At 35.3% G+C, this 12,785-nt stretch overlaps 4 protein-coding genes across 12 annotated transcripts in view; 2 read left to right on the plus strand and 2 right to left on the minus strand.

The window, feature by feature from the left end:
* The first annotated feature begins 14 nt into the window (after window positions 1–14).
* LOC130641713 (uncharacterized) lies at window positions 15–2,403 on the plus strand. The gene is made up of 2 exons (XM_057448650.1): window positions 15–1,111; window positions 1,512–2,403. The coding sequence occupies exons 1-2, from the start codon at window positions 68–70 to the stop codon at window positions 2,196–2,198; spliced, it is 1,731 nt and encodes a 576-aa protein (XP_057304633.1). The 5' UTR covers window positions 15–67; the 3' UTR covers window positions 2,199–2,403.
* An 853-nt stretch (window positions 2,404–3,256) lies between these two features.
* LOC130641712 (voltage-dependent L-type calcium channel subunit beta-2-like) overlaps window positions 3,257–12,785 on the minus strand; it is a 50,872-nt gene continuing 41,343 nt past the window's right edge. For 8 of the 9 annotated variants that reach the window (XM_057448642.1, XM_057448646.1, XM_057448643.1 and 5 more), the window contains 11 exons: window positions 11,826–11,933; window positions 11,061–11,183; window positions 10,812–10,879; window positions 10,275–10,411; window positions 9,798–9,946; window positions 6,148–6,228; window positions 5,871–5,929; window positions 5,521–5,633; window positions 4,772–4,923; window positions 4,444–4,539; window positions 3,257–3,757 (listed from right to left, as the gene is read on the minus strand). In XM_057448642.1, coding sequence (XP_057304625.1) covers window positions 3,527–3,757; window positions 4,444–4,539; window positions 4,772–4,923; window positions 5,521–5,633; window positions 5,871–5,929; window positions 6,148–6,228; window positions 9,798–9,946; window positions 10,275–10,411; window positions 10,812–10,879; window positions 11,061–11,183; window positions 11,826–11,933 — 1,317 coding nt within the window. In that variant the 3' untranslated portion in view covers window positions 3,257–3,526. Of the gene's footprint in view, window positions 3,758–4,443; window positions 4,540–4,771; window positions 4,924–5,520; window positions 5,634–5,870; window positions 5,930–6,147; window positions 6,229–9,797; window positions 9,947–10,274; window positions 10,412–10,811; window positions 10,880–11,060; window positions 11,184–11,825; window positions 11,934–12,278; window positions 12,529–12,785 lie in introns of those variants that run through there. The other variant, XM_057448645.1, reaches the window with a different exon arrangement.
* LOC130641716 (uncharacterized) lies at window positions 6,678–7,769 on the plus strand. Its single transcript, XM_057448653.1, has 2 exons — window positions 6,678–6,957; window positions 7,139–7,769. The coding sequence occupies exons 1-2, from the start codon at window positions 6,930–6,932 to the stop codon at window positions 7,765–7,767; spliced, it is 657 nt and encodes a 218-aa protein (XP_057304636.1). The 5' UTR covers window positions 6,678–6,929; the 3' UTR covers window positions 7,768–7,769.
* LOC130641714 (uncharacterized) lies at window positions 7,241–9,782 on the minus strand. Its single transcript, XM_057448651.1, has 2 exons — window positions 8,760–9,782; window positions 7,241–8,677 (listed from the first exon to the last, which is right to left on the minus strand). Exons 1-2 carry the CDS (start codon window positions 9,022–9,024, stop codon window positions 7,728–7,730), a joined length of 1,215 nt encoding a protein of 404 aa, XP_057304634.1. The 5' UTR covers window positions 9,025–9,782; the 3' UTR covers window positions 7,241–7,727.

Genomic DNA, 12,785 nt, shown 5'->3' on the forward strand with positions numbered 1-12,785 from the left:
GTGCTCACAAATAATGTTGCGAGAAGTTTATTTTTGTTATCTTGTTTTTAGATAAGCAGAAGTAAAAATGGGTGGAAGTGATTTAGTACTATCCAACGCCACTTCGGTTGAGATAGCGTTTGAATCTGGAATATTTTTTTCCACTTTATCCATAGCAACTTTCACATTAACGGCCATATTACTTTTCTTCTACTCACAAGATGATAAAAATTCTCTCGGAACTCCAACAAATTTAGGTATTTTGTTCTTTGGTTGTTTGACCACGTTAATTGCTGACATTATCGTTCATAACATTGGTCAACCGCTGTGCTATAATACATACATGTTCATAAAAATCACTGGCTTTGGAATTTTAATTATGTTAATTGCACCGAGACACTTATTTACGAGGCCAGTCATGCCCGAAGATGAACCAATCGGTGCTCATCATAAAAGTGTCAGTTTTATCATATGGGTTATCACAATACCCTTGGTCACACTAGAAATTGCAGCTACAGTTGTGATGTCGTTACCAGCTGTAAATATCTTTTCTGTTTTTCTAAATACGGTGGCTATACTTCAAAAGCTTATACAAGCTGGGGTTTATCATTTCAGTCTACGTCATCAGGTGCCTATTGCAAATAAAAAGTGCGGAGCGTCGTGGTTCTTTAAAATTATGGCTTTATTCAATTTCTCCATGTGGATGCAGTCCATAATAGAAGCTGAAAAAGACTTCGAAGTACCGCTTAAAGAAAAATTTTTTCTTGATATTTTAACCGTCATTGGATCAACGTATTCAGCTTTAATGATCGATTACCGGTTACTTTGCTGTTTGTTGTTTTTGGAGCACGCCTATGAAATTGATTACGTAGATTGTCATGAACACACCAAGTTGACACAAAACGCTAGAGACAGTGCTAGCTCTTATACTAATCTGCCAGACGAAAGCGTTAGTTTTTATACTCGAACGAAGCGAATGAACAGATACGGCTACCTGGTGGGCACTCTGATTCTGCTATCTCAGTTTCTTAATGCTTTGGAGTATATCCATTATGTTGGACCATGGGTGAACATCTTTGGTGTTTTTGGAGAACTTTCGGTTTTAATACTTGGATATATGTTAATCAAACAGGTAAATTATACATCCTTTATGATATCTACAAAGTGTTATAACACTCTGTTGTAGATATTTATGTATACCGGCCATCCTCATTCTCTGTGCTCCTATTAAAAAATTAAAAACACTGGGGAAGAGATCAGCACTTCGCCTTGGAGTAGATGAATCTGTGGACATATACGAGGAGTAGCATGCATACAACCTTTAAGTAATAAAGATTATAAATATATTAAAAAATTACTCTAAGAAACAAGAAAGAAATGTATTGTATAAAAACACTGCGCGAGTTCTTACGAAAAGCTTATGTTAAACTGAATTCATAATACTTCTGATATAAGAAACAAAACATAACAAAAAAATCACAGCATATAATTGTTTTTTTTTCGGTTTAACTTATATTGGAAAATCTTTTTAGATACGTCCAGGTTCAAAGTCCAAAAGTGCTTGGCGGGAAACAAATTCTAAGGGAGTAGATTTGATGGTAGCAATGATGGGCGTTACTGGACTGGCGTTTTGGTTGTTGAAATCAGTCTTAATCACAATATGGACAACGCGTACAACGGACGACAGCAATCTCATTGCTGAGCTACCATCTTTAAAATGGCTGGCGTCAAAGGCTTATCTTCGTTCCTTCGGATGTGTTTTTCAAATATATTTATACATACGTGTTGATTTATCATTGGGCTACCAGCCATCAATCCGATACAATAAATTCAATCATTTTTTATTGCCGTGTTTAATGTTGTCATTTTTGTCCGTGTTTACAAATTCAGTGATTGACAGCTACCACGCCGTTATCAAGAAATTCGTTCACGAATCAAGCATGCATATAGTTCTGTACGCATTCTACGAAGCGGGAATTCCGATTCATCTCGGATTCGTCTTGCATTTGTTTATCCATTATCTATTGATCAACAATAAAATGAGAGATGTTTTGGCAGCGAGTGAAAAGCGATACAGAGTGGATAGTATTTTAGCTAAAACTCCCGAAGAGAAAGACAATTTGACGTACCAAAATGACGAGGAAAGGGACACTAATGATGATGACGATGACAGGCTGACAAGTTTACTTGGAGAAGGAAAAAAGTTTCGTTCCATTTAACGCATGATAAGAAGCAACTTCGTTTCCAGCGCCTTTTGCAAAGGGCTGATTCATCACAAAACCTTTTGATGTTGACACAGTGTTTTTCACAAATCTCTTTGACTTTCAAGTATTTCTTAAGCGACTTGATAATGCTTTCTTGATGTTTTTTATACACACTCTGCCGCTGTTAGTTTAAAAAAAATTTGTCTTTTTTGCTTCATAACACCGTATGTTTGTTCTTGGAAGCTTTCTCGTGCAGAAACTAACCAATATACCAGTACAAGTTATGAAGATCGAGATAGAGTCTTGAAAAAATTATTTTGGAATAGGGGGCGGAAAGTTAATTAACTGTTCAAAATTTGAGTTGCAATTTGATGGCCAGAATAAGACCTAGATGGTACATGTTTGGTACTGTTGGCTGGCCCAATTCATCCTCTTTTGAAAACATGGGAGGATTTTTATTAAGAATCTAGTCTTTAGGAATTATAACGGTCCAATTTTAGGGTTGTTTTTGCCAGATTTTCGACCGTGGATCTACTTGATCTCTTGTGGAAGGAATAATGTACGATTCAAACCAGTTTTCGAGCAAATAAAAAGATTTCACTGCACTTTTGTGGTAATGTTTGTTTAACGTTTGTCAATCACGCAATACGATAATGTAAATCGGCCTTTAAGCTGATACTGCATTTCACTAAATATTAGAGTTGACACAAGCAATAAAAAAAACAGAATGCAAAAAAAATATTTTCTTTAAGAACAGATCTGTAATAAAATTCCTAAGGAAAAAAGTTATGGTAATCTGAAGCCGAAATTTCCTAAGCATTAAATAATAACATTTCTGACTTTTTAACAATATTTTGAAAATTCATGGCGATTTCGAACAGAATGTACACCCTGTGAGTGACACATTGACACCCATCAGCAATAAATATTTAGGCCCGACTGCAACGTAAGTCGTCTACAACCTCAACACAAAATGGGCACGGTGTTAGTTGAATTAAAACCAATGAAAACATCGGTGTCTATTTTCATCGTGCACCACATAAACAAAAAAAGAAGAAAAATACACTCAGATATTTCATTTCTTGATTATATTTTACAATTTTAATGTTTTGTCATAAATATTTACATAATTTATAGATAATGTTAATTTTTCCTGTCCTCTCGTGAAATATTTTTTCTGTGAATACATCATGCTCTCAGTTTAAATTCCATCGTAACATTTCTTTTGTGTACATTCACTTAAAGGCGAACTTGGTTTCGTGAAAACGAATAAACTTAATCACCACTCTTTTAAACAAGGGACTGTCGTAATTACGCTGTTACGACAGTAGTTACGCATTTTACTATACTTGAGCTGTACGTAAATGTCTTTGCGACGCGCCGTTAAATTGATCAATGCCGTTGTAACTGAGTATAGTTTGTTGACCTGAAGGATTATTGTAAGCGCCGTTTTCACCGTTGGTGTAATGTTGTTGTGGCGGTACAGCGGCGCGCCAATACGCCTCCAAAAATTCGCCAAGATGTTCGCAAGCATCTTCCAGCTGATTTTCGTCCAGAATTACGTCAAACATATCCTAAAACAACAGTTAAGTTGAGTGTAAACAAGACCAATAATTCGCAGATTTATTAAGATAAAGAACAACAAGCCACCATAAACATTTACCTCTCTCGTTATTGCGTTTTTGTGGTTTAAAAGAAATTTTATCAATGTTAATAACCACAAACCCCTTTTTATAAGAAATACGAGGCTTCGCTTATAGGGAATTTCAACTGCTAAGTCGTGAAATTGAAATTGATAAATTGTCAGGACACTTGCATTTGGAAAGCATTTAAATGGCCAACTTTTAAAAAAACTTTCTTTGAATTTAAAAAAACATACGGGCTGAACCCGTTTGGCCCCAGGGATAGCACTTTTTTTTCTTTTTGTTTTTGTTAAATAAAATGTTAATATTCTTTTTACCATATCTGGACCTACTTTCATTTTTTTCTTTTTAAGTTTGTAGTTTTTAAAATCTTAGATAGCTAGCTCAAAATGCTTGTTTTACACTTATGGGGCTCTTGTTGTGATTTCGTGAAATTAGTTCACGAAATTAGTTATTCCATGTAAAAGAGCATGAAGTGAAGTACGCTGCAACGAGCACAATACGCCACGACGAAAAGCACTACGTCACGATTAAAATCATGCTAGGAAGAACATTACGCCACGACGAAGAGCATACACGAATATTGTCCCACAAATAATCAAGGTCTCCCTACTTACATCATTGCACTGTGCAAGCTTTTCAGCAGCAACAAGTTGGACGTTGAGATGTTTCGTCTGTGATTTACCACGTGATTTGATTAATCGAGTCAAAACCTGTATTGCAAACATCCATTATTAACGAATACATATTTAAATTAATAATTAAGAAAAAAAGCAACCATAGAAACACATTTTAAGAAGAGTTCCAAACTCTTATGTATATCGACAGTTTAATCAACAAAACAAACCCAAGTAAAATTCAGTATACATTCTATCAAGCCTTTTTTTACGCCTACGTTTATAATATAAGGTTTTAAAATAAGAGCATTCTATATAAACTGCTTACCTTCGGTGACGCGATCTTTATCATGACAATGATCGGCGCTAGTGATGTTTTGGAGACTTGCGAAGGGTGATTTATCGTATCGCAGTCAAGAACGACAAGATGGGTGTTGCGACACAGCTCGAAAATATGTTCGATTTCTTGTTGAACTTCAGCTGAATGGTAATTCAGGGAATGAGGAATGAGTAAGAAGACAGAAACAACAACAACAACAACAGCAAAAAATAAAACAACAACAACAACAGTAACGACAAAACAGAATATTTGGCAATAACAAACAAATTTAGCGCTGAATTTGGTGCTCTAATCATTTGAAAAAATTTGAGTCAAAATTGTTTCCTCGCACAACCTGAAAACAATATGTTCAGACATTAGAGCCACAACCAAATAATTTTTGTACGAATAACGTTATAAAAGCACAAGCCTTAAAATTCTCTCTTCGAACCAACAACTCTACCGTTTCCAATAGAGAACTATTGGAAATAATAAAATAGACCAGGGTTAATTTGCAAATTACTTGACTTTAAAAAAGTCATTTTTATCTCTTTCTCTCTAAAACAGCTTCAAGCCATCCGCTTATTTGGCAACTACAATGTTTGAATAACATGAGAAGAAGACAAGATGTACTGCGTACTGTCAATTTGATCTGATTTAAATATAAAACTCCCGTTGTGGCGAAATCGTTTTAATAAAAGCCTATATAAAGAAACTTCTGCATCACACTTAAAAACGAATCAGTTCTGTATTCTTACCAAGTCCAGCTTGTGAATTCCCTTTCTTCTGTATGACTGTTTGTTTGGCCGGGTTTTGAAGTACCGACCTTTTCGCCAAACTGATGTCAGACGTCACCCTGCTGATGACAATTCTAAAAATAGCGACAAATCACGTGTTCAGCTGATCACTCTATAAGGTTCCATCAAAAGTTTTGGTCTCAATTAACCCCAACAAAATTATATTTGCCTTAAATCGCGAAAACATATTCTGCGAAAATTTATCCATGCTATAAGAAACATCGATATAGCTATATGAGAGATAATTTTTCAGGAAGCACTGGTTGGTAGAAGCTTCCTTTTCAAATGACATACACAAAGCATTCTCCTACCTTCCTTGAAATCTGTGTTTTAAGTAATCAAAGAGCGCTTTTTGCATCATATCTGTCACCTGAGAAAAACACAACTAACTTTAGAGGAGTTGAGAAGTATTAAGGGAAGTCTCCTAATTTCAAAATTGCGGTGAATTCAGGACGTTTGAGAAGGCGTGTCTAATTTAAAGAAAATTCCAAGTATGAGGTTTTCCTGTCAGTAAGAACTTCCTTAGAACTTAAAACGGACTTTTTAAGTATTGTCCAACCAATTTTTTATATTAAGATACGACCTTACCTCATATCCTTTAAGTGATGGTCCAACAAAAATAATAGGTCGCATTGATGGTACCACATCATAAGGCGGGAAATTTTCATTCTATATGGAGAAAAAAGGTTAAAATACAAACAATAGAAATAATGAAAGAAACAGTAGTTGCAGATCACTATGGCAACAAACGAAGTTAAGTGCAACAAGTCATGTCATGCGAAGCAAAGAAGTAGCACACCTTTTTAAAACGTGTCTTACAGATAATTGTTTTTAACAATCACATCACCATAAATTTAAATTCTGCAGTTTTTTTATTGGAACTACATACTGATGATCTACTTTGTTACAGTAAAAAAACGTTCTTCGTTAAAAACTATACAAAGATTTTCTTTTCATGTGTGTAATAAGCAAGTTGTTAATTAAATACAACAGTATAATAACACACGAAATACTACTTTTATAATATTTTTAAAATTACGATGAGAACCCACTTTTTTAATTTTCTTCGTTCGAAATGAATTTAAAAGTTTTGGCTTTGACATGTTTTTTACGATGGCCCTGAAGGTTCATTGTGCGCACTCACAAATTTGTGCACACGCACATTTTTTACTCAACGCACACCATTCTAATATATTTTTGTATGCATGCATGACTTTAAAATATACGCACGCGAAATTTTCCACGCGCGCCTCGAATTTGAACTTCCACGCACCTGAATAGACCCGCATTCAATAACCCGGAAAAAGTCACTGGGTCTGGATTTTATACATTTTCTCGACTACGAAAACAGAGCAGCCACTTTCACTTTCATGCATGATACTGAACAACATTGTCGAGGTAAAGTGTGAAGCTTTTATGTTATCTTTTTGCTGGCTATTCATCACTCTTTTTCCATCTAAATCCTTATCAAATCAGAGGTTTATGCTTTAATGTGCTCGAACTTTGATATAAGGATGGTGGCTTTAATTTTATGCTTGTCAGCCAGGGTGTATTTATTGACATTTTTTTCTCTTTATAGAAATGGAATCACTGTTGAAAAGAATAGTCAGGGAAGAAGTAGAGCGAGCTCTCTCCTCAAATCCTTCCAGTAGTACTTTTGCACCACCAAGTACAACCACTGTCAACAGTCATGTTACCGCAAGCTGCACCACCATCACCACCAACCCTTCTATCGGCAGTAACCCTAATGCTAAACGCAGCAGAGAAACTAATGGAGACACTCAACTATCCTCCCATCCTAAAAAGGAGAAGACTGAAGTACGCCTTAATAAATTGCTGAATCAAATACAAAAGAAAACGCCGAACAAACAAAATACACCTAAGTCTTCAAAGTCAATGAAAGTGCAAGTGAGATACCAAAGAAAAGGCATATGTGGCAATTTTGTTACCGTTAAGCAGTCTGAGGGTGGTGGACATAGATTTGCGACATTTGAGGCGGCAGACGATCCATCTTTTGAGGAGCTTAAAGACATCTCTTTAAAATATTTCTTCCCAGATAATGGGAAGAATTTCTTTAATGAGAATACGTTTCAGTTGGTTATCCGACTATGTGACTCGTCCGGACAGGAATTGAATAAAGATGAATCAATCAATGTTAAGCATGTATTCTACATGTATTTGTTCACAGCTTCTAATAAACTAATATAAACTTCAAACGCCTCAGTTATTTTTTCTAGCCGTCTGTTACTTCTTCCATTATTCATTTCAAAAACAATTTTTGCGAATTCTAAAAATTCTGCGCTGTTATCTTGCAAGGAAACGCAAAATTGTGGGTCGTCAAATTCGTCCACTTCTGCTAAGTCTACTTCTTTTCTAAAGGATTGAGAGTTGAAAATTTCTGGTACAAAGTATAAGGTATCCGGCCGACCACGAGGCAGTATTTTGTTAGAACTTGGCGCCAGTATATGTTTGTTCCATCTCTCCGCGAATTCCTTCAAATCTTTCCTTATCAAATGAATGAAAGAGTATCTGACACACTCAGTTATAACTGGATTACCTGAGCCAAGTAATCCAAAATCTACTAACTCCTTAAAAAAATTTCGCCACCATATAATCCTGTCGTATCGGAATTGCGACCATAAGGATTCAATGCGTTGATTTGCCGTTGATGCCCCGATTAAATAGCTGGCCAACCCTTGAAATTCATCATCATGAGCAGAGCGCAGTGCAATTTGTATAGCTTCTACGATACTATTCTCCGTCCCGTCGTCGGAGCGAATACGTAGGGGAACTGCATTCATCTGTTTCACAGCTTGAATGTAATAATGTGCGATTACTTCTGGTTGCTTATTGGTTACACCTACTTCTAACCAAATAATTCTCCGCGAAAACCCGTCGATACAACCATGTACACTGAATCCGAATGGTTTGAGCTTGTCATATCCATCGATGTGCCATAGGTGATCAGGTCCAGGGACTGTATAGACCCTTCTCCTCAGCCGCCTTTTCCTCCGCGTGGACACACCTTCGGGATCTAATTCTCGCATGATTTCCATGATAGTAGCTCGCTTAGCAGGAATCCCCAAATTCTTTATTACATTCCAAACCTTTCTGTACCCTATAAAAAGAATATAATAAATTAATCACCAACATAGATTGTTTAGAAACATACATGATTATATGTACTTAAAGTGGCATACCCATTGAGTTTCCACTGCCGAGTAGTTCCATTGAAACCAATTTTTTAATTTCTTCTCTGTCTTCGATCTTAGCCGGATGTCGTCTATACAGTCCCAACTTGGAAAGCGTTCTCTTCAAGGTAGACAAACTCATAAACACATCATGCTGTGCTGCTAAGAATCCCAGGATTTCTAGATTACTAAAGCCTTGTCCAAAGTAAGAAGTTATTAAAGCATCTCTATCAAAACATTTTGAACTTAAACAAGGCAGATACGATGTCGCCATGTTGTTTCCTGCCCCGCAAACAAAGCAATGAAAATTTAACAAAATCAGGACCAGATGGAAAATATCGATTAAATTTGTGCCAAAATGCTCTCGCGGGCGTGAATGAATTTTTCCTTGCGCGTATTAATACAATGGTGCGTGCATCAAAGCTGTGCGTGCAAGACTATAACTTGAGCGCGCGTAAATTAAAGCACTTATGTTCCCTGGAATGGTGCGCGTTGAGGAAATTTGTGCGTGCGCACAATGAACCTTCAGGGCCATCGTAGTTTTTCACATATACACCGATTTTTTTATGCTTATCATATTCAGTATTAATCACTCACTTTCGGTATACTTTTCAACAGGTGTAAACTACTTATGTGCTTTCAAATAGAATGCGAAACGTATGTTTGTTTTTGATTTTATGGCCTACACATAAGTCGCTGTTAAAAATTGCACTTTTTTATGCACTAGGGTTTGTTTTACAATAAAAAATCAAACTAGCACGTATCTAATGATCTCTATGGTGGAGCGCAGATGGAAGCATTTCTTAGTCCCCTTAATACTTGAATTATAAGTCGATATAGCAAAAGCGGCAAAAGAGTAACTCTGAGAAAACAGGGAATATGTAAATCAAAATTTTTTTCAATTTTCCTTCTATTATTATACAACAAGAAATTTTGATTAAATTTTCTGACATTTTTTTTTAAAACAAAAATGTCCCTCTGAGAACATATGGATAGTTTAATATATTATTGATCAGTTTTACGAACAGCGGTTTCTTTGTGAATTACCTTCTTAAAAATTCCTTTCTTTCCCTTCTGCATGGTGTTGTTGTTGATATTGTTGTTGTTGTTGTAACCACCGGAGAGATTTAAACCAGACGTATTACGGTTGGGCGAGTTCATCTGGTCCTCATCAAATGAGGATGCAGGGTCTTCACCTGTCAAAAGAAACGTGCAACGGTTCTATTTGCGAGTTTTAACAACAATACAACAATATAAATAAAAACAAAGTCAGTAGAAAGAAATAATGTAAAAAAAAATAGACAACCTATAGATTACAAAGTAAGAGATATCTAAAACAAATTTTTTTTAGAATTTTTTAAAAATCTTTTAAATTTAACAAGAAACCCAGTTTAAGAATAGATATTTAAAACATTGATGGGGAGCGAAATTAGAGAGCTTTTTAAACTCACTTGCGGATACAGACCAAAAAAATTTAAGCATTTTAATTTACATCGAATGCGTTCAAAACTTCAGCCTACTTACTCGGCGAGCCTACTGTATTAATTCTGGGAGTAGATTGTGATTGATCTTCCAAATTCATATTACTGCTTGTGCTCGATTGATGTCGCACAACTTTACTCGATATACCCGATTGTCGCAAATTCTCCAGTTTGCTTGGGCTAAATAGAAGGTAAAAAATTGACCGGAAATGAAATGGAAGCAATCGAAAGAAATTTAGGACGGCCAATGAATTCTCATTTTCCCAACTTTCCTATGGCGAATTGCTTATTGCAAAAAACAACACTTTTAAGGCACGAAATATATTACACTTTATAGAATACTAGTCGTTAACCGTGAAAAAATCCATAGGGTTGTCTGTCTTTAGATTACACGCTATTTTGTGTGCGCGTTGCACGACACTTTTCTTACGGACAGACAGACAGACAAAATACGGCTATTATTATGGAGACAACGCCCTGACTTTTGCTAAATTTGCCGAGTTTTTTTACTTTTACCCGCAATCTTAAAATCTCCCTTGACTTAGTGATTTTAAACAAATCATTGTTTAACAAGTTTTACCTTGGTATAAAGCCAATATCATGACCTTCCTTAACAACCCTACCAATCCACCAGTCATTGTTGAATTTCTAAAAAGACAGAAAATTAGATGTATTACATATTTTTGTCAGTAAACGAATACCTAAATTTATTTTTACATTCGTGTATAATTTAATACTGCTAATAATATTTCTCTGCAATCCAATAAACTTAGTCACAAAACTTTAAAATTACTGCAGTGCACCCTACATAGAACATAAAAGCTCTAACCTCTTTGATATGCAAACAGTCTTTCGCTTCGAAAGACACAGCCATTCCATGGACGGGAGAGTCGTCGTCTTCTGAACCATTATAACCATAGTTTGCGCGGACAGCAAAAGCAACAGACTTTGACTGAAAACAAACAGACATTTACCTATTTGCAGGTGTATGTATGAAGTATCGGTGTTAATTTGCAAAAACATTTGTCAGCGAAGCGGCGAAGAGTACAGTGTGTGTGTTACAGTGCTTCCAAATTTTGTTAACTTTGAAATTTTTTGAAAAAAACTTTTTAAGACATTCATATTTTGGAAAGCTATGCAACATACAAAGAGTTCCACTGTTTCTATCAACTGAAATGCGAATAAATTTGAAGATTTTTGATGAGAAGTTTCATCTTTTTGACGTAAAAATTTATTGTTGTACCTATCTACCGTGTCTATGTATTTTACAAAAATAAAATAAAAACATGCGAGAGTTTGTAAGAACTAAATTGAAAAGACCTGATAAAAAAGTTTTTAAAAAAATATACATTTAGAAAAGATTTGAGGAGCTCTGAGGAGATTCTTTAAATTTGAAGAGGCGTGGCAACCTTGATTCACTTCGTCGTTATTTTATAAATAAACAAACAAAAAAAATACAATAGCATTATGCTGTATCGACATATTTGTGTATTAAAAGAAAGTTTTTGAAAGTAGCTACACATGCAACAAGAAGTCTACCATCCTAATCTCCGTAAAATACCAGTAGATTTGAAAGAAGGGAATGTTTACATACCCTCGCTGCAGACAACTGCTCTAATGCTTGAATACGAAGCTGTTCCAAATCTTCTTCCCCATATTCTGATGATGTGCCCGATGTCTTGCGACTTTCAAATTCATCCCCCTGAACATAAAAAATTAAAACTTTACATAAATAGTGGATGCAACACTAAAAATGGTGAAAAATATTTGCTAATAAAACTGCATCAGTAAAGTATTTTACACATTGGTATTGTACCACCATCTAACCTCAATCAAATATGAAGTAACATTTTGTTAGTCTATCAAAATACAGGAAGACGCTGTTGAATATTTCCAACAAAGCCATTATAAATAAAAATAAAAATAAATGCTCAAAACTTCAACCTAATCGAACATTGGTAAAAAATTACAAAGTGTAACGTAGGCTTTATTAGCAACGGCAAAAATCGACAAGCATAACATATCAAACTTTTGCTGAAGGCATTACCAAGGAATAAGCTGATTTAAATGAGGTTTCCTGACCGACTGCAGAGATCGATTCTACAGGCAAACTATTCTGTCGCCTTAACAAAATTCGTTTTTTCTTCCAACCCGACATGACGTTTGTGTGCTGACTAGATTTCGTACGCATACAGAAACAGCAATGCTAGCAAGTAAGTGATAGAAAAAATCGCTTCGATTTAAAGTAGTTCCATTCTATCACATATGTTATAAAATCGTTAAAAAGTTCATATTCATTCGCGCAAGAATATCAGACATTAAAAATAATAGTCGATAAGAATAGCTTTTCTAAGCAGCCTCTATTTCATAAAGGTTCAATAACAATTGGTGGAGAACAGATTATGCAATAATAGGTAGTTAACAAAAGGAATGAGAAGAAGAACATATGGTTGGGATCAGAAGAAAGTGTTGAAGTTGAAGCAGAGGGATAGGTTAGTCCAAGCTCTTAAATAATAACAAGTCTGGTTTACATGAAATTCTTGTAGCCATTTTA

Source organism: Hydractinia symbiolongicarpus, chromosome 4, assembly GCF_029227915.1.
Source record: "Hydractinia symbiolongicarpus strain clone_291-10 chromosome 4, HSymV2.1, whole genome shotgun sequence".
Classification (NCBI taxonomy): domain Eukaryota; kingdom Metazoa; phylum Cnidaria; class Hydrozoa; order Anthoathecata; family Hydractiniidae; genus Hydractinia; species Hydractinia symbiolongicarpus.

Coding starts and splice junctions, on each gene's coding strand:
- LOC130641713 (XM_057448650.1), top strand. CDS start 68: ATGGGTGGAAGTGATTTAGTACTATCCAACGCCACTTCGGTTGAGATA. Junction 1,112..1,511: donor GATATATGTTAATCAAACAG/GTAAATTATACA, acceptor AAATCTTTTTAG/ATACGTCCAGGTTCAAAGTC.
- LOC130641716 (XM_057448653.1), top strand. CDS start 6,930: ATGCATGATACTGAACAACATTGTCGAG. Junction 6,958..7,138: donor TACTGAACAACATTGTCGAG/GTAAAGTGTGAA, acceptor TTCTCTTTATAG/AAATGGAATCACTGTTGAAA.
- LOC130641714 (XM_057448651.1), bottom strand. CDS start 9,024: ATGGCGACATCGTATCTGCCTTGTTTAAGTTCAAAATGTTTTGATAGA. Junction 8,678..8,759: donor CGGCAGTGGAAACTCAATGG/GTATGCCACTTT, acceptor TTCTTTTTATAG/GGTACAGAAAGGTTTGGAAT.